Below are 27,155 nucleotides of genomic sequence, written 5' to 3'. Positions count from 1 at the left end.
TTCTTAGTTTACTTTATCACGTCTCGTTATAACGGATCTCACTGTAGATCGTTGTCTCGATGGAAAAATTAAAAATTAAAAAAAATTTTTATTCAATATTTTCGACTGTGTAACATAATATACAGGGTGGTTGGTAACTGGTGGTACAAGCGGAAAGGGGGTGATTCTACGCGAAAAAAGAAGAAGTGAAATCCGTTATAACGAGACGCGATAAAGTGCACGCGTACCGAGCGAAAATTCAAAGTCGATTTTCTCGAAAACAAAGCTTCGAACGAAAAATTTGTATTCTATATTTCCTCCTTCCTTCTTTGATTTCACTAAATCTAACGACTTTACGGAGTCTTCTGATCGTATCGAGGTCACTTCATTTGGAATCCCTCTGTGCAGTCTTGGTCGCAAAACACCAAGTTCCCCAGCCTCGGGTGATAAAACTGGCTCGTCAGCCACATTCTCTTTCGAAATAGGCTCCACTCACCTCTACCACGTAACAAAATTAGTAGTAGCGGTGGGATACTTCGAGATAGCCGATTCGCGAGCGAAAGTGAGGGAAATGTACGTTAATGTTTATTGGCTAATTCGTGTTGGTCGTTGGAAAAGGATGCTGCTGCCCTTGAGAGAAAGCAGATACACCGATATACACCGATATGAATCAATAAGTAAACAAATAATTGAATCAACGATTCGAACGATTCGTCATCAAATTAACGCCTAATTGGTACGCATATGTAACCGTGAAGATCCATAAAATATAAATCGAATTTGCTACAGTGGTTTACAACCACACTATTGGTTTACAACCAGTGGTTCTCGTTAGTTTTTAAGTTTCTTTTAAAAGATGTACAGATGTTATGACGCACTCTGTATACAAATCCTAAAATGTGGTATTTATCAGGTATTTAATTAAATGTCTTTATTAGATGTAATTAGTCCTTATTAGTCTCGATACTAATAAAGGAAAAGAGAGGAATAGGCTTTGTCATTTGCCTTTGCCCTTTGTCCTTGGGAATTATTATTTTAATTGTCCTCGACAATAACACCGTGGTAACCACCACAGTGGAAGGGATTCTTGCCCCCTATATAAGAGAGCCCGAATTCTGGAAAATCAGAAACATCCAGTAGTTACTACAAGAAGCAAGTAGAAAATCACCATAGTTAAACGCTGACATTCCAACTTCGTGACAAGATTTCCGAGTGTGTGACAGGGACTTCTCAGTGAACTAACTCGACATACCAAGCGGAACATGCAAGAAATCAGTGTGCTCAGGAGAAAGAACGCCAGAAGATACGAATGCAACGACAAGCGCGACCGAGAGAACGTTTCCTGGACAAAGTTCGCATCTTCGTGTCAGAAACGGAATCGCTTACTACCGTCTGGGTCCGGCTGGAAAAATGGCCGAGAATGACCAGGAGACTCACATGGATAATGCAATCGTGGCCTATGGCGTACCAGCCAAACATCGCAAATTTGTCCGTAGGTATGCACCGCCGTGCCAGTAAAAATGTATAATAATTGTTTTTACGAAAGGGCTCAGCTCCTAAGACGAACCGAAACGGGTTTCGTCGTTCTGTTGATCGACTGGGGATTAATACAGCACCACCAGTTCAATTCGATTAGAATATTACCAGCCAAGTTTGTAAAGCCGCCCAATCAATCTAAGGAAGCATTGAACGACGAATTGGCAAAGCTGATTATGCGATTACAACGAGGAACTCTGCTCGACGTCCACCATTCCCCAGTAGAAGGAACGACCGCGAGATTGCTGCTGGACTGCTCGCCCGGACAATCCTCGATAGACATAGGATCGTATTGGTTGAATTTAGGATACGTCATTCCTAAAGCACTTCCTTCATAACACGAAGACAGTTACTTTTTCTGGATGAAAACACCACTGTGATGTTTCATCTGGATTAATATATAGAATTTATACAGCGCTACCAATATATTAATACATTATAGTTATTATATTTTCGACCAATCGCGGGGAGACGCACTCGCGAGGAGAGACGTCAACGGGAGTCGTAAATTCCCGTTGCGATTATAGCAATCGACACCACGAGTTGATCGATCCCCTGATTTCCGTTAAGATAACAGGGGTAGTTGAGTTAGTATAACACTGTGATTCACAGAATTATAAGGTTTCATTTTCAACACTTAAGTTACACTGTTCAACTTGTCGCCCGAAGGTACGATAGATATTCACGCTAGAGCAAGGCTCTTATAATTGAACTTTGTGAGTGGACTAGAGGAGCTGAGTGTTCGTGCTTAGACGTTAGAGTTCTAACTTAGTTGGTGAGTTACCTCGCGGTATAGAAGAAGTAGTTGACTCTTCCAACGGTGTAGAAGAGGTTTGACTTGACTCTCCTGAGGTCGTAGGAGCAGTGATGTACAGTGACGATGCTGTGTCGGAGGAAAGCTAGTGATGGGTGTGTCTAGTGCACGGGATCATCGGATTTGTTCGTGACGATTTTGGCTAAGAGAGTGAGGGAAATAGGCTTCGTTGTTAATTGGTTAAACGAAGGCTGGTGGACTAGGAAGGGTCTTAGCTGCCCTCGATAGAAAGTTGTTATTAGAAAGCATCGTACGCGGGAAAACCCGACTTTCCTTTGTCAAGCCGTAGTAAACAATATTCTTAGCAAGCAAATTAATGGGATTTATAACGGGGACTTAAGGTTATTGAGGGTACGCCGTAAAAGGGAGCGGACGTCTGATGTCCGTCGGGCCCGCGGTGTATGATCTGGTCCAGGTAGCTGTCCAGGTCGGGCTAGCTGAACATGTACTGCGGAGACGCATCGACATCTAGCAATCATCTTGCTCGAAGAATAGGGTCTGCGTGTGGCGAGCCACGGGACAGAAACCGTTGGAATGTTTACTGTCGCGTGCCGCCAGAAATATTTCTTTTAAGAAGAGCTATAGAATTACTCCGTACCTTTGTTAGACAAAGCGTTCATCCCGTGACCGCGGCTACGTTCGGCGACTGACTGTCGCCTTGAGCCCAAGCTCATTATCACAACTCGCGAACAATTACAATCGGATTGAATAACATTGAATTGTTTAATTACAGCTATAGTAGACTCTAGATTACAATATTGCGGGATTATCCAAAATTCGAAAGGCTCCGGTGTTCTTTTCATCTCCGACATATATTTATTTGCTTTTGTCCTTCAGAATCTTCGATTAAATCCTGTTTAGCGACTTCTCAAAACTAATAAAAAGCATAAAAACTGTAATCTTGTAAACGATGCCTTATTTTTCCTCGTCTTCCGTACAACGAGTCTTGCAATATTAAATTTAAGATATCTTTCAAACTAATCATTTTTCGACTTAACTACCTTTAGAATCAAACAGACGATGATCATCTATTATCACGCCAGAATAATTTACTTATAATTATCAATGAGAATTGATTGTAAAATTCTTCCAAATGGTAAAGAAATCTTTCGATTTTGAGAACTTGCTGTTGCAACTCGTCAAGTATATTTGAAATAATTAAATATAAATAAATAAGTAATGTCGTGAGACGTTCGTACCAACGTATTCGCTAGACAGTGTATAATCGCTCACAAATATGTTGTTAGATACTGGGTATGTAGAAGAAATTTACTATACTGTAATTAGATTTGCAGCAAACGCGCAAAGTTAAGCGACTGTAAAGTTAAGACGCATCTACAAGTAATTGTATGGAACGTAACGTGCTCACTGCAGAGAGTGGCCTTGACGACATATGTCAAGATCAAGTTCATCGATGGTGACTCTTCTCTTACGAATAATTAGCCAACTTTCGTATCCCCCCTAATCACTGGGCTACTTGATACGACGGACCAGATTCGCAGGCTGAAGAGGCACTATCCGCTAGACCTAAACGCTAGATTCAATTAGTTATCTAAATTAAGTAATATTCACTTATTTATAACACTTACTTATAAATTATACTTATCTATAATAAGTACTAACTTATTATAAATAATCAGCCATGTCACTGCGCCACGCCAGAAAAATTACTGAAAATTCTCAACGCGAGAATTAATTGTAATTTTAATAAATAAAATAGAAAAAAAAAAATATTTCTGTTTGTCAATTTCGAAACGCTTTTTCTCTATCTTTAACTTAACTTGCCCATGTATCAAATGGTTAGGTGAGAATCCAGTGATACTGTGCCTGATGTTGTTTTTTGTTAAACTTTTTAAGTTTTAACCTTTTTTTTTAACTTTTTGAGCAATTCTCAAATTCTTATTTTACGAAAACGTATTGCGAACGATTGTAACTCCGAGTATTCGAAATTTCAACGACCGTTCTGTCAATATCCAATTAGAATACGAATAAACATTTTTTTGTGAAGAATATTTGTCTAATAATATAGTAGGATTAAGCGAACATTTATTTTCACCAACTTTAACCCCCTCACGTGCCAGTACTCCTGCGCGTAGCAGGTTAGCCGAAACCTGCAGTTTAATTTCCAATCGCATTAAATAACAGACAACGCTACAATTTAATCTGAATTTAAAAATTAACTGCAACGCAACCAAAACGAGCCAAACAAAACCTAACAATATATATATATAAGCAGGAATATTGAACTCGTTTCTACTCGTTCATATCGTCGTTATCCGCTTCGCTGCTTTCTCCAGTGTCGGAGTTTTCGCTGCCGTCGTTAATTAATCCTTTCGTCCCATCGTTTAAACTGTTTATAATTAAGGTTACAATTAAAGTCAGATTAATCGTATAATCGAGATATCCAACTCCGCTAAAAACTGCGGGAACGCTCCTAAGAAATACTTGCGTTGCCTGTAGCGCGCAGCGAAAGAGTATGAAGAGTCGACACAATCGACGAAGTTGGAACGAACACTCTATAGGGTTTTTTTTTTTTTTATTATTTATTTATTTACATTTTACAATCTGTCCAGTAGGACATTTGGTAAAATATTATAGCTTAGTGATATAGCAATATAGCATGTGGATGGCTACCCCCAGTGGGATACCATCTTCGAAACTCTATAGGGTGTTCCGTTTTTGTTTACTCTAAACGTTTTCATATCTAACGGTTGGATGGTATGAAATTGGTAAAATCCGGAGAACGAGGCAGGTGAGATACTGAGAGTAATTTTGCCCGCTTTTTATCACGTTTCGTTCGTATAATCGGAGTTGTTCGAATAAATAGACTCGATAAATTAGAGGTCCAGGTAGGTAGAGATAGATAAAGTAACTGTCCTACTGGACAAATTGTAGAATTTGAACAAATAAATAAAAAAAAGAAAAAAGAAAAATAAAGTAACGTATTGATCTTGCTTAGTCTTCACTGTGCGATGGAAACGACGTTTGTGGAATACAGTCGAATGGAACACAGGATCCTCGGTCGTGCGGTACGAATATTTATATAATTCGCTATAACGAAGATTTACTATGATAATAAGATGTATTATTATATATTAGCAATTCTATGGTAATCAAAGATATCCGATGGTTCGAAGAATGTTCCAGGTGTTTCGAAATGTCTTTGCGTGAATACGTTATGCTTCGAACCACAGGCAAAGGTCGAATCGAATGATTTATTTACGTAAATATTTGAAAAATCCAGAAGCCTTCGAGCAATATTCGAGCATTCCAGGCTCTCGAGATTCTCTTCGATGGTATCCCACTGGGGGTAGCCATCCACATGCTATATCGCTATATCACTAAGCTATAATATTTTACCAAATGTCCTACTGGACAAATTGTAAAATGTAAATAAATAAATAATTAAAAAAAAAGAGATTCTCTTCGATCTTGCAAATTCCCGTAATTAAATCTATCGTAAAGTTTTTCTTTTTTTATTTAATATTTCACATTCACAATTTGCCCAATTTGGACATTTGGTAGAATTTTTTAGCTGTTTGATTATCACGTGGGTGGCTACCCCCAATGGGGTACCATCTTCGTGTTTGTTAGGATATATCCTTTATGAGATCCGCTGGGTGTTTCCCTTTTAGTCTTCTTTCTATGCTTGTGTTGATCGTTTCCGCTGCCAGCCGGTTCGGGTGCGTTGCTATTCTTCCTCTGTATCTTCTTGCGAATCTGCTGATCTCTTCCTTAACCGTTGGTATTCCAAGGTCTTTCCGTATGTCCTCGTTTCTAACGTACCATGGAGCGTGAATCTATCGTAAATGAATCTAAGCTTCGCGAGATTAGAACTTTTGTGTCTATCTTAGAATCGAAAATCTCTTCGAGTCTGCACTCTACGCAATACGTAGATCCGAGTTCTATGCCATTTCGTAGCTGTATATTTAGCGCTGTATATTTTTAGAATCGTCCTACGTAAATAAAATTTGTGTAACGTATATCGCGCAATCTATCGCATTACACGTACCGTTAGTTTACACGGTTGAGGCGTTCGTTCACTGAGAAATTGGCAACTCGAAATGCTAGATCCAACGACCAGCCAATCGTCGTTCAGTCGACGATAATTGAATTCGAAATTTCTGTTCGATCGGCCGGTTCAAGGTCTTCCTCGTGCTTCCTCGAGTTGTCGAACTTTCCTAAATATGCGCATATGTATCTTAGGATCAATCCGAGCGATTCGATCGAGGACTGTCGGCGTCCTCGTTCCAAACGAGGATCGCGAGACCATGCGTCAGGCAAATGTATTTTCGTCGAAAAGTGTGCTGCACAATACGCGGACGAATAAAGGCTAACGACACTCGAATAAATTGGCGTCTCTTTAGAGTCCGTAGGGAGACGACTAACGATTGGCAGTTGAACGTTTAGTCGAGCTAGCTTTCAGAGCATGAAAATTTATACTGACGTCAAGCTTCGTGCATTCTCGACTAATAACGTCGGATCGTCAATTTATTGCTCTATCCGGCGATAGTTTGTCACGAGCAGCTAACATCCTGTTCTTCGACGCTCGTTCCGTTGCTTCCATTTTTTCCCCTCCGCTTAAGAGCGATAATTACGCGTACGTGAAAATATTAGTCTACCTTCGTTTCCGTAATCGAACGCGGCGATTGTAATTACAGCTATTTTCGCAAAGCGATAGATCTTGGAATTTCTAGGATTTAAACTAGCGCTGCAGGAATTGGAGCAACTTTCGCTTCTTGGTCGATACCATCTTTCCTTCGAATGTAACTGTGGAAAAACCGCGTTGCTTGTGCAACGTAATGGAACGTACTGTGGAATGTACGTTCCATAAGCATAGTATATATGCAAAGTCAAGTTTCATTGTAATATCCAATGAATAGAAACGAAGTCTCAGCTAGATCCTAATTGCTCGCTTACGTCGACGGAAGCATAGATTTTTCGTAAATACGCGCGACCTGTTTCATGGACCGTTTCATTTGATACCATTCCGTGCATCGTCACACGTCTGAAATTTTCTACGAACTTATGAAAATCCACGGTGATAAGCACCGATGATAACCGTTACGAAGCCGCGTTGTCCTCAGCCGGGACAACTTCGAGCGACTGTTACGAGCGAAACGAAGTGGAGAATAGCTTAGCGAGCTAGAGCAACGCGCGGGTCATTTAATGGAGAAACGTTGGAATCGATGCTTGAAATTTATACCGATCTGGGCCACGATCTGAACGTTCAATGTAGGCCGGTGTGCAAAATGACCGGACGACCCCACTGACGAACCAAGTATGCAATCCATAAATTGATTCGAATCGTCGAGACACGCTGCGTCGCGTCACCGTCCCAATGAAAATCCCTGACAACTGCTTGTTCTCGCGTATCCTGTCCGTGAATCGAACTGTGCATCGATAGTAACAAGCCGTAACTTGCGACTAATTTGATTTCGGTCTTCGCTCTTTTACGGTCCGCGTCGTTCCAATTATATCGATGGACGTTGTTTCACTTTAACCAGTTAACCGCGTTTGATGAGTATATTCGTTGTCGCTTGTATTTATTTACGCACTCCACGAGCTAACTCCGTGAGAGAGGTTTCTAAAATTAAAATCCGCCAACAACTGGTTAAGCGTCCAATCGTTTTCTGCTCTTTCACGGACAAGCAGTTTTGAAATTCGGTAGTTTTGAAGTTCGATTCAATGAATCGATTGCCCTTTCCTTTGCTTTTCAAACTTTGCAGATACGTCTTCTTTCTTTGCCTTAAACATTTCCTAAATGCTGTTCGTTATGACGTTAAAATATCACGCCTAATGGATAGGGCACTTTAGATTGGATAATTCGATCGATTCGACATCGAACGTAACCGGCATCAGATTTGACTCCGCCAATAAAAAATACCTTCTGTTTGCATTCTGAGACGATCAATGGTGCGTTTGATAACGCCGATGCGGATATTCTCTTGCAACGATTACACGCCCCACTAATCATTAACATTAATTAAATTCTTAACTTTGCAGCGATCGGTCGAATTGACTGAGACTTGCCTCTACCCTGCTGGTTGAAATATTTCTAAATCAGGAATTATTTCTTAACCAGGAAGTAGGCGGAGCCCGGTTTTCTTTTCCCTTTTTCTTTTTCGTTTCCGCGACAGTGTTCAACAAAAATCGATTCTCGCTGATCGAAACTCACCTCGTTCCCGTTGGAATATTTCCAGGTCGGTACCATTATGAATTGGGACGTTCGGGAGGACAGTCGTTGCACGATTTTGGACCAGTCGAATTGGCTTACGTGTCCGACGAAGATGCGGTCGACGATGAAGAAGTGTTAACAAGGTACCGTCGAGAAGCGGATGAGAAGCCAGATCCTGCAACCGAGCGAATCTCACGGGGGCAACAATTGCAACAGCAACAGTCGCAGCAACAGCAGCAGTCGCAGCAATCGCAGTCGCAGCCACAGCCGCAACCGCAGCAACAACAATCGCAGACGGTTGTGAATGCGTCGAATGTACCAACGAACGATGGATACGACTATCTGACGGATTATCCGACAGAATCGACGGTTCCTACGTCATCTCCATCGTCGACAACAGTTTCGTCAGGCGAACAAGGACTTGTGACGCCTACCCTTAGATTGGACAAACCGGAGACTTCAACGCCGATAGTATCGATCTACGGAAAGAATTCTTCCACCAAAGAACCGGTAAAATTCTTGTATTCATCAAGAATAAAACAATTGCGTTTTCGGCTTTGTTTCTTAGTTATTGGCAATTAAAAGCCGGCCAGAATACCCCTGCGCACGGGCAAACCTCCTTACACGAACGAAAGGAGGTCAGCCTATATGTAGAGGCATATAGAATAATATTTTATTTTTATATTATATATGTTCGAATTAAGAAGCATTCGTGTACAACTAAAAATTAATTCTGTTCCCTTTGAGCAGGTTCCATCGGCAATTCCGGGAGGTAAAGCGAACTCTATCAATGTAACTACCGACGCTAAGAAAAATTCGACGAAGGGCGCAGAGTCTGTGCCGGAATCAACGGACAACAAAGATGATTCCGATGGCAGTATCGGAGACATATCTATCAGCAAGTTTTCGGACTTATCCAACAAAACTTTGTCCCAGCACAATATCACGAAAATGGAGTATGACACGCATCAATATTACAACAGCACGTTTATCATCGATGAAGCTGTAGGGAAGAAATTCTGGGTGGATATAAATAATCATCCAGATTTGAAGGTCAATTACTTACTTAGTCAAAGTCACCGTCGAGCAGCGGTATGTGTATCAAAAGTGTTTGCCATTTTTCTCATTTATACTGCCTTCCTTAGTTAAAAATGTCCTATCTCTGTAGCATCTGTATGCAAAGAAAATCGTGAAACTTCAGTTTCCAAGTAACAGATAGAACATTTTAACTTCAACGAGGAAAGGGAATTTGGAAATTTAACAAATTATGAAGTTTGGTATGCGGAGTAGACGCGACAAGTAGAATATGTAGAGTATATTTGAAGAGTAAAGTGTAAAAATCGCCCGTTAAAGAAAATGCAGAATTTTCTTTTTCCTCGTGGATTGCGTACAACTCTACTCTAGTTGAGCGTGAAGCTTTATAATTTGTTGAATTTCCAGGTTTCCTAACTTTCCTCACGAGAAAGTTAGTACAACGTTTTCGAACGTAATTAAAAAGTTTCTTTTTGTTTGTTCCAACAGACGGTGAAATTGAAATTCGATTTCCCTTTCTACGGTCACAAAGTTCGTAACATCACCATCGCCACCGGAGGATTTTTGTACACCGGGGAGTACGTTCACAGTTGGCTAGCCGCCACACAATATATCGCACCACTAATGGCAAATTTCGACACGCGACTATCTAATGATAGTTATGTGAAATATGTCGATAACGGTTGGTAATGAGCGTTAGAAGAGAGAATACACGTTTGCAAGTAGACATAGTCGTAAATAAATGGGAATGTTAATTGCAGGAACGGCGTTCACGGTTGTATGGGAGAAGGTGGTATTGCAAGACAAACCTGAGACAGGGGCATTCACGTTTCAAGTGACTTTGCATCAAAACGGTGACATCGTGTTTGTATACTCGGTGATCCCTCTGATGGTAGAGCATATCAAAGATACGGCGCATCCTGTTAAAGTTGGATTAAGCGATGCTTATATCATGGACAGAATAGTGTTCTGTAAGTATTTGGTGTTATCTCGTGTTGAAGTCATTCTGAGAGAAAATTTCATCGTAACAAGCAATGATCGAATCGACTATTTTTCTTCTTTCCTCACAGTTGTTCGCAGAAAAACGATTTACGAATATCATCGCGTGAACTTTAATCAGCAGGACATTAAGAATTGGACAGTGATTTATCTACATGCACTGCCTACCTGTTTAGAAATGGATAATTGCAGAGACTGTTTGACAAAACTAAAAGGCTTCGACTGCAAATGGTGTTCAGAACTGAATCAATGCAGCACCGGAACATCTAGATCGCGACAAGATTGGCTGTTGAGAGGTTGCGATGTTCGAATGATAAAAGCAATTGACAATTGCCCGTTACCAACTACGACATGCAAGGAACACCTCGACGAATATAATCACATTTTACGCATGCATTCGGGAGAGACTGTTACCGTTAGTGAAATGAATGCGAAGCAAGAGAAACCTGGATCGAGTCCTCTAGAGCGTTGTAAGATCTTTATTTCTGCCATTAACGTACACTTTTGCAATCGTTCGTTCAATCATAATGATATTTTACTTTTAATATCTTTAGCTCGGGACAATATGAACATGGGAGTTTCAGGAATTATTGGAATTCTCCTTGTAATTGGTTTAGTCGTAGGTTTAGCCGCGTGGGCTGCATATGCTTACCGCAATCCTCATAGTACGTCCGGACAAATGTTAATTAGGGTAAGGATTAATAATATTTGTTATAGTAAAAAAAAAAGAGAGAAATGTTTTAAAGAAATATTTTTGATCTTCTTTGTACAGTATCGACCAAGCCAATGGAGTTGGCGAAGAGGAGAAGCACGTTATACAGCAGCAACGATTCACATGTAGAAATATGTAATCGAAACGCAATCAGCAATTAGTACAGAACTATCGGACCAAACTTCCTATTAAATATACACCGTATTAAGTCTGCAAGTTTATGTACAGAATCGTTAGCCTGCAATTACGCACGTGTCGCTTTATTAATTGCCATATGTCAATATATGATACTTATTTGTTGATATTAACGTAAAATAACATGTCCGATTATTACCGATATACAAGGGATCGGAAATCGTAGTACAACCAGACAAGCGGTAATTCTACATGAAAAAATAAGAGAACAATTTGATATAACATTTTTTCATCCGAGACTTTGTTTACGAGAAAATTAGGCATATAATAAATTAATTAAAACAAAAGTAAATAATCCACAAGAATGTAAACTATATATAAAAATAAGTAAAAAATGTAGAATAACATATTTTCATGAGATGCTTTGCTTTTTCGAGAAAAATAAATTTTAAAATGTATAATGCGCGTGTATCAGATTTTTTCATGTAGAATCACCCCATATCCGATTGTAGTACGATTTCCGACTCACCCTGTATTTATACTGAAACAAATATAATTGTGTTGGAAAAGGGAAAAGAACAAGTATTTCAAATTATTATAAACAAGTATTGCAAAATTATCTATTATTAAATTTACGACGCTAATTTCCGAAGAAATGGCAATTAAGCTACTAGTGACAAAGGTATAGAGGAAACTTTTGAAAGTGACCTTCACTGTATCAGCGAGCGGAATAACGAAAGTTTATTGAGATTTTAAATTTTGTACAGTAATGTTAATGTTATAAAAACACATAAAAACAAGTTTATACTTACTGTTGCCCGTGAAAATATTGAATCGACCTTTTATAACGTATAATTTCTCTAATGTTTTCTTTCGAAGAAAGTCACGCTCCATCACAATATTCGAAAGATGAAACGTTTCTAGAACAAATAATTAACAGTGAGAGACAAACGGACACTGTTATTGTGAATGATGACTACACGGAAACATTTGTTACATTTTCGTAGTCGAAGTAACCGTATTATCGAAAGACGGGCAAGAAATCCTTCCCCCTGGATATTGAGCGTTTATGTGATTTTAGTATCATGTCGTATACTTTGTTATTGTTTAAGAGAGAGAGAAAAGAGAGAATTCGTTTTTTATCGTTATATAAACTTCAGTAATTGTTTATAAATATAAGTATGTATCTATATATTTATAAATTATATATTATAATACAAATATATATATTTATAAATATATATTTATATATATATGTATAATCTTTGCGACGTGAAGAGCAATATTTTAATAAAAATCAGTTGAATGATCAAGTTCCGATCTAGCCTCTAGAAACTACAGTTCGGATGGTATATGGGAATTAAATTTTTAAACAAACTTTCAGCAATATTTAGAGAATTTTATGACGCAACAAATTGTATAATTTCATTTTATGCTCGTCTTCTTTGTTTTTCCTTGGTACATTCCAGAATATTCAATTCCTAGGAATATAAAATATACTGAATGGAATAAATTAAATATCCGTAAACTGTAGTTTCACCCTTTAAATTTTAAATACGCGTATATATATGTACATATCGTATGTTCAGATGTGTACATATATATTTTTATATATATACAAAATATATAAATATATTTTATATGAAAAGATTTTTAAACACATGAGCACCTTAACTTACGATTAGTAATAATACATGGAAAAAAGCAACAATGAAAAATTCATATATATCGGTAATATTAGATCATCAGTGTATATAGTAGCATATTAAAGCAATATAATTTTTATATGATTGTAAGTATAATTAATATCGAAAGGTGCCCTTAATCAACTTTTTGATACATTTATTGGCAATGGAATATTATTAAGTATTTTCTTCTTGTCGAAGATTAACGTTTATGCAAATTTCTACTTTTTAACAACAAAGAAAGTGTTAGAAAGTATGTTAATTTAAAAAGTAGGTGATTTTTTTTTAAATAATATCTCTATATTATAAAATTAGCTTACGAAAATCACGATTAATTTTTCTCACATTATTGTATGTATATGATCTAACTGATAGTTTGTGATAATAAATATTATAATTATTACAATAAATATGTTTTAATTTTACATATCTTTTTATTAATACCAGAAAATTAATACTGTGAAATATTTTGTGCGTGTATATGTAAAATTTCATCTATAAGCATTTCTTTTTAAATTTTTCATTACTTGTTGTATTATTTTTTTCATTTACATATTAAATTCAAACAAGGAGGAAACAAGAATACTCGCGCTCGTAGTGCTAGTTGCTTCACAGTACAGGTGCTGCACCATGCGATCAAGTGCTGAAGTCAACTAAAGTCTTAAAATCTTACAATTAAAGGTTCTTGTAGCGTGGAACTTAATAAGTTCTTGTCTATACTAGTGTGTAACCAAATAGGGCAGATCCCTAACTTCAAGTTTAAATACATAGGTTCTTGTATATACTAAATTACAACCAAACAAGGCAGATCCCTAATTTTATAAGTTCTTGTATATGCTACGTTTTATTGACCTCAGCGCTTGGTCGCGTGCTGCAGCACTAGTCAGGGAAGAACCAGATCCATAAGCAGGATCACTCTTAGTTCCTCTCTGGTAATAACTAAGTAGTATTCTAGTAATAATAGCTACTTAGTATTTTATCAATAAGATGGCAGCCTTCACGAAAGTTATACAGATTTCAAAAGGTGTAAATAATGTGACAAAACTGTTTACAAATTTAGTTTTATCACAAAATGTAAATTCAGTTACGACTTCGATGTTTATTCAAAGGTCTTTATAATTTATTTTACATGTAATTTCTCTACAGTAAATTATATTGAACAAACCGAGAGGTTATGTCTTGAATAATTCTTTTCTATTGGACATAATGTATAAATGTAAATAGTTTTGCAAATATAAGAAATACTTGCTTGTAAATACTTTTTCAAACAAAAATATATTTTATAATTATTATTATTATATTTAATATTTAGTACTTATTTTGAGTTTATATTTTTGTCTGTAACATAAAAATTATTACTGATAATCTTATTAATTTAGCATGTAAATATACAAATATCCTTTAAATTGTACAATTTTATTGTTTATAATTATACATAGATGATTTAAATTCCTTAGGGCGCCCACTTTTCAATATTCTTTCATTCATACTACACCTAAATGTAATGATTTGATGGAATTTTTTGATACCCCAAAAAATTGGGAAAAGGATAAAGTACGTGTTGGGCGTTCTTGGAAAAAAGATGAACTAAGATTAAAAAGCAATGAAGACCTTCATAAATTATGGTAACATACAAAAGTTACGAAATAAAACAATGTTGTATGATAATGAAAATTATATTTAAAACGCCCAGGTTTGTATTATTAAAAGAACGCAATATGCTTCTAACAATGGAAGAAATCTATAAACGACAATGGAAATATTTTCCAAATCCTGAAAGAATTGATAAAGTTGAAGATAGCATGGCTAACTTAGAGTCAGTAGTTCGTGAAAGAAATAAAGCATACTATATGCTTGAAACTGGAACAAATGGAGAACGACCTGTTGTAACAAAATATAATCCTCTTGGTAAAATGTTTTTATATATTTATTCTATATGATATAAAGTATATATAAAATATATAGAAATTGTCTGTAAACAGACTACTTAAATTCTGTTTTACAGGTTTACGTTACTTTTATCGAATGAGTCAATATTCTAGACCAAAACATAAAAATTCTGCTTGGCACAAAAAATATAAATTTAATTTTGGTGGATATGCAGTGCGAAAATTTTTGCGACTTTATAGAGAGAAATTATGGAATGAAAAACGTAGATTAATAAAGTGTGTATTTTTTCTATATAATTACAAAATAACCTTTAAACTTATGAGACTTTTTTTAATATAATATACGTAAAAAAATTTTATTTTAGTCGTCAAAGAAATAAGGTGGCTGTTTTAATGCGAATTTTCCCCAACCTTGATATGGAAGCTGTGAAAGAACAATATCCATTGGCAGATATAGAAAAGGCAAAGAAACATAGACATGCAGATGGACACTTTATACGCGATTAAATGCATTTTCTCACTACGTGATATTTTTAACTTTTGAAATAGATTGCAATATTGATGAAAGTACTTTCAATTAAAATGATATTAAATGTGACAAAATTAAATTCAAAGTATAATTCTACAACAAGTATTTCAATACTTAAATACTATGAATATTTGTAAAACTTTTCACATCTAATTGCTCACAAGTATCATTATATGTTATTTTATATGTATAATCTAGACTTCAGTTCGAGAAATGATAATGACAAACAAGTTATTATGTAGAAGAATTTATTGCAATAAAAACAAAGTAAAAGATACGAGATATTACTATACTTATCCAATATATAATTAAAATTCAAATTTTTCATTACATTGTACAAGAAAGAAGAACAAGACGTGTTTTTGCTTTTATTTTGGTGACTAGTTACAATTTTATTTCTATTTATTTTTTGTTTGTAACTTTGAAGATCATGTACGGTGATGTTGACATTGTGCAAAAATTCTATGGCTGTAATATTTAAGAATGCTTAACATGCTTGATCAAAGCATGTAAAATTTAACATCTTTTTCCTTTGGACACATTAGAAACTAACATGTGTTGATTATGTTCCAATTTTGTATCATATATAACATACGCAAATTTCATATTACAATTGCGTACATTAATAAGTCTCTTTAATTCAATATTTTATCACAATTGTATGTGACTACATGAAACAATGCACATAGAATTAGAATTTTATTCACAATGATTTACAACCTGCATCGGTTCACGTAGTTTTTGGTAATGAAAAGATATATGATTGTAAACTAAAGAAGTTGTTCACATTATAAAAAGAATTAAAAACCAATATATTAATTTTAATATTAGAAGAAACCTCTTTGGTATACGAAGCTGTTTCTCCCATTTTAAACTGTATTACTGATATTTAAAAAAAGCTATTTCGTTATAATTTTTCCCAATATTTATCTCCCAGAAATATGGAGTTACTAAATAAAGCACCTCACTAATAACATGAAAATTACATCCAATAATTAATTTTTAAACCTTTACAATCTAAAACATAGTAATCAGAATTCTAACCAAAACAACAATTTTAAAGCAGTAAAACATATACATACATATATAAAGGGAAGATATCAAAAATAAAATTTAAAAAAAGCTGTGTTATATATTATAATAACAATTATTATCAGTATTATTAATAGGAATGTTAATTATATGTCATATGCTTACTTTAAAAGCAATTTATAGAATATTCTTCCATTATAGAAGCTGCACTAAGCCTTACTGCCATTGTATTAGTATTACATGTTTTTAAATCTGTTTTGGTATCTATAGTGCACTTTCAAATGCAAATTAATTCTTATAATAAATGTGATTATATAGACATCCATGTAACTGACACAGTAATTTTGCGCACTCATCATTATATTACAGTCCTGTGTACCATTATCAATATCGTAGTTTACGCTATTGAAAACATATTGCACCATTTTATTGAATTAGCACATCAATATTACGTATCACTAAATATCTATAATTTATGTTTGTATGATTTTTTGTATTCACCACTCCTCGTTGGTTGAAGAACATGAGATATTGATTTTGAATAATTTGTTTATAACATCATATTCGATATTATCAGAATGCTTTAGTATCTGTATTATATGAGTTGATTCGTTCAAGTACTTATGTTTCACCAATTTCTATTACTGAATATGACGATGCGTTAACTATTGTCTACTGGTACACCTTATCGTTTAGTCGATTACTGAAGGTAATAAATATCGCCATGCAAACTCTAATTCTTTACTGGCATCTGAGCAACGTCGATGAAGTTTATCTTCTGGCGGAAGCGTTACCATAGGAAATTCACCCTGTCAAAATACAAATTATTTTAAATTACATAATGATAAGTAGAAGGTATAATTTTTACTTTTATAATATATTATTAAAATTGAAAATAAAAGAACGCATACCAAACTTGCATCAGCCCACAATGTTTCTAAAATCTCTTTAAAAGTAGATAGTTCAGTGTAATTTGTGAAATATATAACCCAGTCACCACTACTTTCATGTACTTCTCGACATGCGAACTCCTGAAAATAATATGTAATAAGAACTGTATAATATACTATGGAACTGTATAAACCCATAATATCAACTACATACCAGTATACACCAAGATTGTTGAGTTAAAGGTACTCTGAAAGCTGTGAGATCTTCTACAGAAGCACAAGAAAGTGTTTCCCCACGTTGTTTACCAGGAAATACTTCTTTCATAGCTACTAAATGCTTAGTAGTTGTAATAAGGCTACACGGCAAAGGCTCTCTTTTTTCTGTAATATCGAATAACCCAGAAGCACTTTGAACAAAGCTTTGTAACCATTCGGATGCGACGTATTCGTCTGGAGCAGCAAACTGAAAAGCTTTATTCGGTTTTAAAAGTATCTCAAATGTATGAGGGCGATGAGAATTCGGAATTCTTCGACATCCTTGACAAAGACCACCTTTCAATGGAATAGCTCGTTTCGGTAATCGTTGATTCGCATCCGTAAACATATAAACAACTCCACCTTTGAGAACAAAGTATCCAGCTTCCCATGGATTAGTTGGAGCATTAGGATGAACTTGTTGATACGTGTGTGGTCTGTACATAAGATCACCTTCTTTTGTTGGACCACATGGTGTGCTAGGTGGTGACATATGTTCATCTTCCATATAAATAAGATTATAGTGTTCAATCTTTTCATCCTGAAATATCAAATTGTACTAATTCATAAAAAAGAAAAGGAACCTCAGAAAGCTAATAATCCTACTACTACTTATTTCAATACAACTAAATTTACATACAGGATGGACAGCAGTATCACACAGGACAGAGTGCCTTAAAATATGCATATCTTCGTAGGTCAATACTTTAACTGCTGGAAGTCTTGGTTTCATTGGAGATCTCCTTATAGCCATCTCCAAGTGCGCAATTAACTCTGAAGTAGTTTGGGAACTTCCCGTAGAAAATAAATACTGCATTTCGTAATCCGCATTTGATAATAGTATTGTTTGTGCATTTGGTCCAACCTAGAAAATATATTTCTTTATTATTTATTCCCTATTGTCTAGATTTTACAAGCATAATATTATCCGGGCAAAACTTACCATTATAACATCTAATTCGTTATAAGGAATAACGAACTGATTACTATAAATATGATCCGGTTTTGAACCTGTTAAATATAATGTTTTATCTGTTAATAAAGCAATCATCGGTTTACTTTCTCCATTTGTCATGTACGAACTCCTAACTTTATATACTTTATATAATTCTTCTGTTTTATCTCTATAAATATGTTTCTTAAAAAGTTCTCGTAATTTCAAGCTAATCTTTTCCCCACTAAATTCTCGTTTTTCTGCTGCCATATTTTCTTGTATCTCTCGATCAAGATTATCATTAAATTCTTTAAAAGAATCATAACTCGTTTTAACACCTTTGATATATAAAGGATTCGTTTTTTGTGACTTTTTATTTCTTTTAATTTCAAATTTCCTCTCTGTAATAGATTTTAGAAATCTACTCAATAATGATGTTTTAGATGGAGCTTGCCTTATAGGTGGCGGCGCTAATAATTTGTTACTATTTTCTCCTGTTAGTATTGATGTCATGTTACGTTTTTTTGAAGGTGAAGCTAAATGTCTGCTATTTCTACGTTCCTCTACATCCGATGTGGTAGTACTATCTATATCCGACCAATCGCTAGAAGTAGTATATTGTTTCGAATTAGTTGGACAAGGCATTTGAACTTTTGCTGGAGGATCTTCTACGATATTTCCATATTCTTTTTCAACGATGTACGCTTCTTGTGCTTCATTTTCTTCTAATTCAATCTCCATCTTCGGTCTGAATGCTTTACCGGGATCTTCTTGGCCCTCAGGCGCACCTCGCTCTGAAAGCGACAATCCACAAGCACACTTGCAATTGTTCTGACATGGTATTTGTTCACAACTCTTTAACGATACTTTCTTTTCACAATCGCTATCAAATACACTCGATGATGAAGAGTAAGAATAATAATCCGAATGTGCATTTCTGGGATTAACGTTCTTTTGAACATACGGAGAATCCCCATGAGCGCACCAGCTATATCTTCCTTTTTGTGTATCTTTCTTCTGAACTGAATTAGGCGTTAAAAAGCTCATAGAAAAATCTGCGTAATTTTCATCATCATCCAATTTCATAGTTTTTAAAATATCTTCGTGAAAACTGACGCGCTTTTTACTTTCCCCACGTTTCTTTTTACGTTGTCTACGTTGTACTATAGCTTCTGAGCTAGAGGACGATAAAATACTAGCATCAGTCATATTAATAGTATTCAAGATACCATATGGTGCTTCTATGTTTTCACAATCTGAAATAGTCATACTAAGTTCTAGAAGATTCGTATCATTGTTGATCACATATGAATTTCGAGGATCAATATTCCTTTTAAAACTGTAACTACCGTCGCTGTAATACGTGGTTCTTTTATTCAATTCTTTAATTCCATTATCATTTTTATTACTTATTTTATCTAATTTTGACTCATCTAAACTCTTACTGTAAAAATCGTAATCTTTTAAAGTATCCAAACTGGAACAGGTAAGCTCATTATCGTCGAGTTTTCTTGTTAAGTTTTGATTCGCTATATCACTTTTCGTCATCATTGTGGTTTGAAATTTGGTAACCACTCCTGGTGATTGTGTAGGTGTTTTTCCATCTTCGCTGGAATCACTGGAGCTAAAATTTTTATTGTCTTCTCTACAGTTGTTTATCATTGTTTTATACCTATTATTCCGATACCTTGGTGTTTCTTCTAGATGAAAATCTTCCTAAAAGTATGTACAGAGTTGTATGTGTAGAAAGATAAAGATTTATATTTTTGAGCATAGACTTCACTACAAAAGTATACCTCCTTGTAACTACTAGCATCTGTTTCATTAGCAAGCTCCATGTCACTATCAAAAGCAACTCCACTGTCACCAGGAGAAGCTAAACTCGAAGAAACACTGGATGATCTAAGATGTAATGATAATATAGTTCCAGAAGGATTTACGCTCATAGGCCTTTGAGGCATGTAATTGCAAATATCCAGGTATGTGACATCCTACAATGACACAAATAATTAGAATTTATTATTTTAATATAAAACTTACTTTTTAAGTTTTAAATTAAACTGATAAAATTCTAAATATCATACATATCTTCTTCTATTTATTATTCTACATACAATGGAATAAGGAGAATATACCATAAAAATTACACATTCTAACTGTTTAATAAATATGTAATTACAAGTTATTTGTATAGTATATGTGTATTTTATGTATATTATATGTATATGTATATTTTAAATTACTGTATATTATATCTTTGCATGAACAAGCAGAGGAAGTAATATAGATATAATGTATGAAAAATAGATTTATATATATGATAACTTATTGCCCCTTAAATTCATAAAAACAGATTCAACAATTACATCTTGACATACTACAACTCTTCCTAAGAGGCAAATGTAATTTATTGTTGAGATAATTGTAACCATGGAGTGATACTGGTATCAACGTAGGGAACATAAAATAAAAGCTATAAAACACGTTTATGTGAAATGCCAACTATACATTGATATCATTATTGACATTTATCATGTGTGTAATATGAAAGAAAACGAAGTGCAAAATATAAATAATTATAAAAATACATGGAATAAATTTTTATATATAAATATTTCATAAATATTTTATAGAGTAATTCTACATACCAGTTGCAATGTGAAAGACACATTTTCTAAACCAGCAAGTAGATTAACTAATTGATTAGTTTTATCTGCATCCCGAACAAGTGCATGTGGAAAATATTGTTTTTTTAATATCTTTGTATCTCGTAATAAGCAAGCTAAATAACTTTCAAAACTGCCTTCACTAAGAGTATGATAAAGCCATGCCCTGCCTAGAAAAACATGAAGATATATTATAATTTGCTTGATAAGATAAATTATAATCTGCATAAATATTAAAATTTATAATGCCAAATCCACTCATACCTTTACCAATGGAAGTTAACACACTTTGAAGAGCATGAATTACAACAACAGTATCTTGATGACTAAGTTCACGAGCAGTGCCCCAATATCCATGTCTCTCTATACGCAATCCATGGCGTAAAGCTCGGTCTAACCAGTAGACCAACCAAGAGTCACCATCTAAGACTACTGTACCATATAAACTTTGAGCGTAAACCTAATAAATACAAGTAAACAAATTTTATTTATTTAATTACAAAAAGCTAATGCACACATGTAACTTTCAATATTAATTTTAATATACAAATTTAGCTGAGTACATTCTTCATATTCATATTTAGATCTAAATTTCTGTCAGTATATGAAAAATTACTTTTGTGATTAAAATGCTACACTTACGTTAATCTAGAAGATTAACTAAGTATCTTGATATGCATTTTTCATAGAGAAATATAGTACAGATTTATACTTGTTTAATGACTTTTGTCATTCTAAATATCGAACAAAGGCCGGATATAAAATGTTAAATATTAAATAATTACAACATCAACAACAATAGGTAATCAAAATTAAAATATTGAAAGAAATTCGACTGTTTTGCGAAAGCATGGTATAATTCATAAAATGACGAAATCAAGATTCTATCAATTACCGAAGATCTCATAAAAAAAAAAATGAAATAATAATAGTTTACTGATAATAATACGAACAAAGAGGTAAAAGCACGTACGTCAGTGGAGGAGCCACGACGTGGAACAAGACGTTGAGTAAGTTGCAAGTGAGAAACGGGAAATCGTGATGACGAGAGGAGCACATGTACTTCTTCAACACAGGTTCGCGTTCAAAAACAATAAAGATAACAAAACGCATTTAACTGTTAAACGTTTGATACACGACCGATCGTGTAAATGCGTGCCACTGCAGTTTCAGCTGTTTCGTCATGGTTAAGTATTTCAAGAAACTCGTATTTATCTGCGAGGAAAAACGAATGAAAATCTGTCTAAGCCATTTAAAAAAGAATTTCAGAGCAGAACAGGAAAACGTCGTTAGTTCGATATATATAAAAATTCGCGTTAGGAAAGTGCATACCTATATATATATATATGTATATGTATATATGTATATAGACGACGTATGGCCTTGATACGTCGTCCTTATGCTGAAGCAGACAGCACTCACCAATTTGACAGCTTTGGTTAATTCTTGAAGAATTCTTCCCTTGGACAGTACCTTATCGGTACAAAGATCCATATCTTCTTGACTCGGCATATCGATCTCTAATCTTACATGATTTTCATCAGGCGATAACGCAAATTTCGAGGAGAAAGAAAGAAAAAGTCAAAGGCAGGGAAGACGGGACACGGGTTCGACGCAACGTTGGTGGAGTCGCACTGACACATTCGCCGGGTGGACTCATTGATTTTAGCTGAGCGCAGGCCAGGCGCTAACATTAAACTCCTCTTCGTAATCTATCTCTGATTTTTTTATTATTCACGATACACTTGTTGCCTTTCTATTAATCATCAAACCAGTATACGCAAACAGAGCCGGACACCCATCTGGATAACCAATAATGAATACAATCAACAAATAGTCTTTCGATAAAAGTAAGAAAATATCATTTTTTTCTTTGCCGCGCAGAACATTTGTAAGGTATCTAATTCAAATTTATGATCCTAACCATTTATACTTACATGATTGATGTACATTGTTAATATATAAAATATAAATTATTATTATACCTCGTTATATATAAATCATTATCATGAAAGTAGATTTCTGATTTAGTCCGAGTGCAATCTCAACCCGAATTCCCCTGTTTACGCAACATGGAGAAAGTTTCGCGCGACAAGTATCTATTTCAGCAATATTAGTTAATTTCAGTGAAATTTACTCTTACGAAATATGTATAACTACACAACTGATCAGAGAAACAATGGAAACAATATAACATGTATATTTAATAAATAATAAATTAAATTAAGCAAATAAATTAAAAATGCATTTCGATATTAAACATTAAAAAAAAATAATTAGTAAAATTCTTACATTCATTTAGAATTTTTGGAGATTTTTTACATCCATTTAGATTTTTTTAGAATACCTGCTTATGTTGGCAGTAACTTTGTCATTGTAATTTATCTATCAAATTATTCCATAAACTTCACTTAAATGGTAGATAAGTCATAAATTTATCATCCATACAAGTATAATAAAATATTTTTCTGCAACATGATAAATAGTTCGATTTTAATGGATCAATGAAATCCGTCATGGTAGGTCAAAGGTATACGTATAATTATCATTTTCTTATCGTAGTATGAAATAACAAACTTTTTAAAGTGCGTTATATATCTTGTATTGCTTTTTTGTGCCAATTTACACTATTTTCAAATTCGACACACGTAACGACGATTTTTCTGAAAAAGACAGGACAACAATAACATGTATCGAATGCATAATTATTTAAGAAAAATAATTGAAATACTACCAGAGACACGGTACAAGATAGACCTTATATGTTAGAGAACTTTATGTTACACATTCTGAAATACCCATCGTGTAAAAATTCAGAGGTTTTTTAATGATTTAGAGTAACAATCGTAGGAATTATATTCAATTCAATTACCAGACACCAACGTTAGCGAAGCTAATAGGAATAGAAATGAATGCGTTTGATTTTAGCGCCCAAGGATATAGGCGTCGCCACAAAATTACAAACGAAATTTGAAAAACTTATATTAAATTTTTAAAACATTAATCTTATATTCAATTTTACGCACAATCATTAGAACATTGAAATTGTAGATAAAGATAATTACGATGTCAATATATCGTATGAAACATTATATAACTACAATATGAATAATAATAAAAATAATGATGTTACAATTTGATTTATTATAAAATAAAAATAATAGAACTTATTTGAATCAATAATATTGTACTTCTCTTATTTACCTTCTGCTAAGAAATATAGGGTTTAAAGCATTTCTAGGAAGAGTCGCGACTTACTATCTATTATGTATAATAAGCGCTACAATTCTCGAAAAATCTCGTTGCAATGTAAGCTCTGATTTCGGCAACTTCAGACAAAATAAATGCTATCACATTTAATAGTACGATGAAAACAGTTACGCATTATTTCAAATTTACAAAAGACATATGTAAATGTTAAGATTATAGTTTCATTTTAGTTTTATTAGTTAAGATAGAATAAAAGAAGTAACATTTCTCGGGTAATGTAAGGACATAGTAAAAACGTTGACTGTGCTATAATGTTTATTAATTAAAAACTGTTTATACGACAGTATAATAGTGTAACCAGGAACAATAAAAAAATAATACATTCAGTGTTGTATTATAAATGGCCCTATTATTCACAAGCATGTGGGATTCTACAATGTTTTTGAGCACCTTAACCCCAAAATTTTATGTTGCACTCACTGGAACGTCATCCTTAATTTCTGGGTTAATTCTAATCTTCGAATGGTGGTATTTTAGAAAATATGGCACATCTTTTATTGAACAAGTATCTTTAAATCACATTTCACCATGGATTGGTGGAGGTGACAGTGGATCAGATGGCAATAACTCAAGTTTAAATGGTTCAAATTCAAATCAACAAAATGTTCCAGAATGTAAAGTTTGGCGTAATCCAATAAATTTATTTAGAGGGGCTGAGTATCAAAGATTTTATTGGGCTACAAACAAAGAACCATTAACATATTATGATATGAACTTATCTGCTCAAGATCATCAAACATTTTTTACCTGTGAAGGTGATACAGGTAAACATTCACCAAGTGATATTAGCATATTGTGAAAATTGAAGTATTAATTGCTTACTTTTGATAGGTAAGGCAGAGTATGAAATTATGCAAACAGCTTGGAGAGAGCGAAATCCAGTAGTTCGAATAAAAGCTGCGCATAGTGCTCTTGAACGTAATCCTGATTGCGCTCCTGCCTATATTTTACTTGCCGAAGAAGAAGCTACTACTATTGTAGAAGCAGAAAAGATTTTAAAACAAGCTTTAAAAGTAGCAGAGAACAATTATAGAAGATCTCAAAGTACTCAACATCAAGGAGCCATTGCAGAGGGTATACATAGAAGAGATACAAATGTTTTAATATATGTTAAACGAAGGTTAGCTATGTGTGCAAGAAAATTAGGGAAATTGAAAGAAGCAGTAAAAATGTTTAGAGATCTCACAAAAGAAGTCCCACCAATTATGAATGTATTAAACATTCATGAAAATTTAATTGAAGCTTTATTAGAAATGCAAGCATATGCAGATGTTCAAGCAGTATTAGCAAAATATGATGATATTAGTTTACCAAAATCTGCAACTATTTGTTATACAGCTGCATTGTTAAAAGCACGAGTGGTGGCTGATAAATTTTCAACAGATATCGCCAGTAAAAGAGGTTTAACTACTCCAGAAATGATAGCAGTCGAAGCTATTCACAGAGCTGTTGAATTTAATCCTCATGTACCTAAATATTTATTAGAAATGAAACCTTTAATTTTACCTCCAGAACATGTACTAAAAAGGGGGGACTCAGAAGCGATTGCTTACGCATTCTTTCATCTTGCTCATTGGAAACAAATGGAGGGTGCTCTTAATTTGTTACATTGTACATGGGAAGGTACTTTTAGAATGTTACCCTACCCTTTAGAAAGAGGGCATTTATTCTATCCATATCCAACCTGCACAGAATGTGCAGATCGTGAATTGTTACCCTCGTTTCACGATGTTAGCGTTTATCCTAAAAAGGAGTTGCCGTTTTTTATTTTATTTACAGCTGGTCTATGCTCCTTTACAGCGCTCTTAGCACTTTTAACACATCAATATCCCGATACTATGGGTGTTGTTGCACGATCGATGCTTGCCTGGTTTTCCCATCCATTTTATTATATTTTAGACAAATTGGAAGCAATTTTACCTAATAATTTCTTACAACAGCTTTCTAGAATATAAGATATTTTTATGATCTCTGTAATCATGACTTGTTGTGATATTTATGATACTTATGCTTTCATTGTCATATGCATCAATTATACATGTACATCCGTACTTCCCGAATTTCTTATGACTGATATCTTAATATGTATTTATAGAATTTAGTTAACGTTGTTAGTTAAAAACGTTGTGTAGCGATCAATGTACAATTAATAAAAATTTGAATATCTTTGAATCAGTTTTGTACTTCTTCCTTCATATTTTCGTGTTTAAAACATTATTCTTAATTTAAAATATTTGGGTATATCAATCAACAATAGATTTTATTAGATTTTATATTTATTTAATAATTGATATTATCAGTAGCTCGTAATTGGTGGCGAAAGAACAAGGCAAATCAGAGATATTAATATTTAAAATTGTACAGAAAATGTAGAATTTATTGTATGAAATCAATGAAAAATCTTGATAACATTTACAATTGCTTATAGTAAACAGCAGAATTGCACTAAATATTCAACAAAAATTAGCGCATGGATATTATGTAAACGTACAATATTAAAATGCAATGTATTGAGCATTATGCAATATCAATTATTCTTAATCTCTGATCCACCTTTCTATCATGAGACGGTTACGACAGAAAAAAGAGAGTTAAGACACTTGGAAGTCAGAGGGCCCAG

At 34.2% G+C, this 27,155-nt stretch overlaps 4 protein-coding genes across 4 annotated transcripts in view; 3 read left to right on the top strand and 1 right to left on the bottom strand.

Annotated features, from left to right (window-relative positions):
- The window catches only part of LOC117210033 (plexin domain-containing protein 2), a 44,910-nt gene extending 31,740 nt beyond the window's left edge, over positions 1-13,170 (top strand). Inside the window, exons 2-8 of the mRNA XM_033452620.1 lie at positions 8,533-9,017; positions 9,258-9,599; positions 10,029-10,221; positions 10,301-10,510; positions 10,610-11,008; positions 11,093-11,229; positions 11,311-13,170. Of these exons, the coding sequence (XP_033308511.1) occupies positions 8,533-9,017; positions 9,258-9,599; positions 10,029-10,221; positions 10,301-10,510; positions 10,610-11,008; positions 11,093-11,229; positions 11,311-11,379 (1,835 nt within the window). The 3' untranslated portion in view covers positions 11,380-13,170. The remainder of the gene's footprint in view (positions 1-8,532; positions 9,018-9,257; positions 9,600-10,028; positions 10,222-10,300; positions 10,511-10,609; positions 11,009-11,092; positions 11,230-11,310) is intronic.
- An 887-nt stretch (positions 13,171-14,057) lies between these two features.
- LOC117210065 (39S ribosomal protein L47, mitochondrial) lies at positions 14,058-15,765 on the top strand. Its single transcript, XM_033452677.1, has 5 exons — positions 14,058-14,179; positions 14,528-14,695; positions 14,764-14,978; positions 15,076-15,235; positions 15,325-15,765. The coding sequence occupies exons 1-5, from the start codon at positions 14,058-14,060 to the stop codon at positions 15,464-15,466; spliced, it is 807 nt and encodes a 268-aa protein (XP_033308568.1). The 3' UTR covers positions 15,467-15,765.
- Positions 15,766-15,842: 77 nt separating this feature from the next.
- Positions 15,843-23,098, bottom strand: LOC117210064 (pleckstrin homology domain-containing family M member 2). The gene is made up of 9 exons (XM_033452676.1): positions 22,688-23,098; positions 21,530-21,725; positions 21,248-21,435; positions 20,396-20,590; positions 18,609-20,315; positions 18,306-18,530; positions 17,625-18,224; positions 17,432-17,551; positions 15,843-17,329 (listed from the first exon to the last, which is right to left on the bottom strand). Exons 1-9 carry the CDS (start codon positions 22,775-22,777, stop codon positions 17,213-17,215), a joined length of 3,438 nt encoding a protein of 1,145 aa, XP_033308567.1. The 5' UTR covers positions 22,778-23,098; the 3' UTR covers positions 15,843-17,212.
- Positions 23,099-24,545: 1,447 nt separating this feature from the next.
- Positions 24,546-26,707, top strand: LOC117210044 (protein ST7 homolog). The gene is made up of 2 exons (XM_033452633.1): positions 24,546-25,299; positions 25,367-26,707. The coding sequence occupies exons 1-2, from the start codon at positions 24,876-24,878 to the stop codon at positions 26,488-26,490; spliced, it is 1,548 nt and encodes a 515-aa protein (XP_033308524.1). The 5' UTR covers positions 24,546-24,875; the 3' UTR covers positions 26,491-26,707.
- The last annotated feature ends 448 nt before the right edge of the window (positions 26,708-27,155 follow it).

The sequence above is a fragment of the Bombus bifarius genome, unplaced genomic scaffold, assembly GCF_011952205.1.
Source record: "Bombus bifarius isolate JDL3187 unplaced genomic scaffold, Bbif_JDL3187 scf7180000008199, whole genome shotgun sequence".
Classification (NCBI taxonomy): Eukaryota; Metazoa; Arthropoda; class Insecta; order Hymenoptera; family Apidae; genus Bombus; species Bombus bifarius.
The sequence above is the reverse complement of the archived record's forward strand: the minus strand, read 5'-3'. Positions and strand labels throughout refer to the sequence as shown.

What these genes read in the sequence shown, in the direction of transcription:
- LOC117210065 (XM_033452677.1), top strand. Translation starts at nt 14,058, where the DNA reads ATGGCAGCCTTCACGAAAGTTATACAGATTTCAAAAGGTGTAAATAAT. An exon ending in GAAGACCTTCATAAATTATG is followed by an intron (nt 14,696 to 14,763) that starts GTAACATACAAA and finishes TAAAACGCCCAG; the next exon opens with GTTTGTATTATTAAAAGAAC. An exon ending in GAAAAACGTAGATTAATAAA is followed by an intron (nt 15,236 to 15,324) that starts GTGTGTATTTTT and finishes ATTTTATTTTAG; the next exon opens with TCGTCAAAGAAATAAGGTGG.
- LOC117210064 (XM_033452676.1), bottom strand. Translation starts at nt 22,777, where the DNA reads ATGCCGAGTCAAGAAGATATGGATCTTTGTACCGATAAGGTACTGTCC. An exon ending in TAACCAAAGCTGTCAAATTG is followed by an intron (nt 21,726 to 22,687) that starts GTGAGTGCTGTC and finishes TGTATTTATTAG; the next exon opens with GTTTACGCTCAAAGTTTATA. An exon ending in ATGCTAGTAGTTACAAGGAG is followed by an intron (nt 20,316 to 20,395) that starts GTATACTTTTGT and finishes ACATACTTTTAG; the next exon opens with GAAGATTTTCATCTAGAAGA.
- LOC117210044 (XM_033452633.1), top strand. Translation starts at nt 24,876, where the DNA reads ATGGCCCTATTATTCACAAGCATGTGGGATTCTACAATGTTTTTGAGC. An exon ending in TACCTGTGAAGGTGATACAG is followed by an intron (nt 25,300 to 25,366) that starts GTAAACATTCAC and finishes TACTTTTGATAG; the next exon opens with GTAAGGCAGAGTATGAAATT.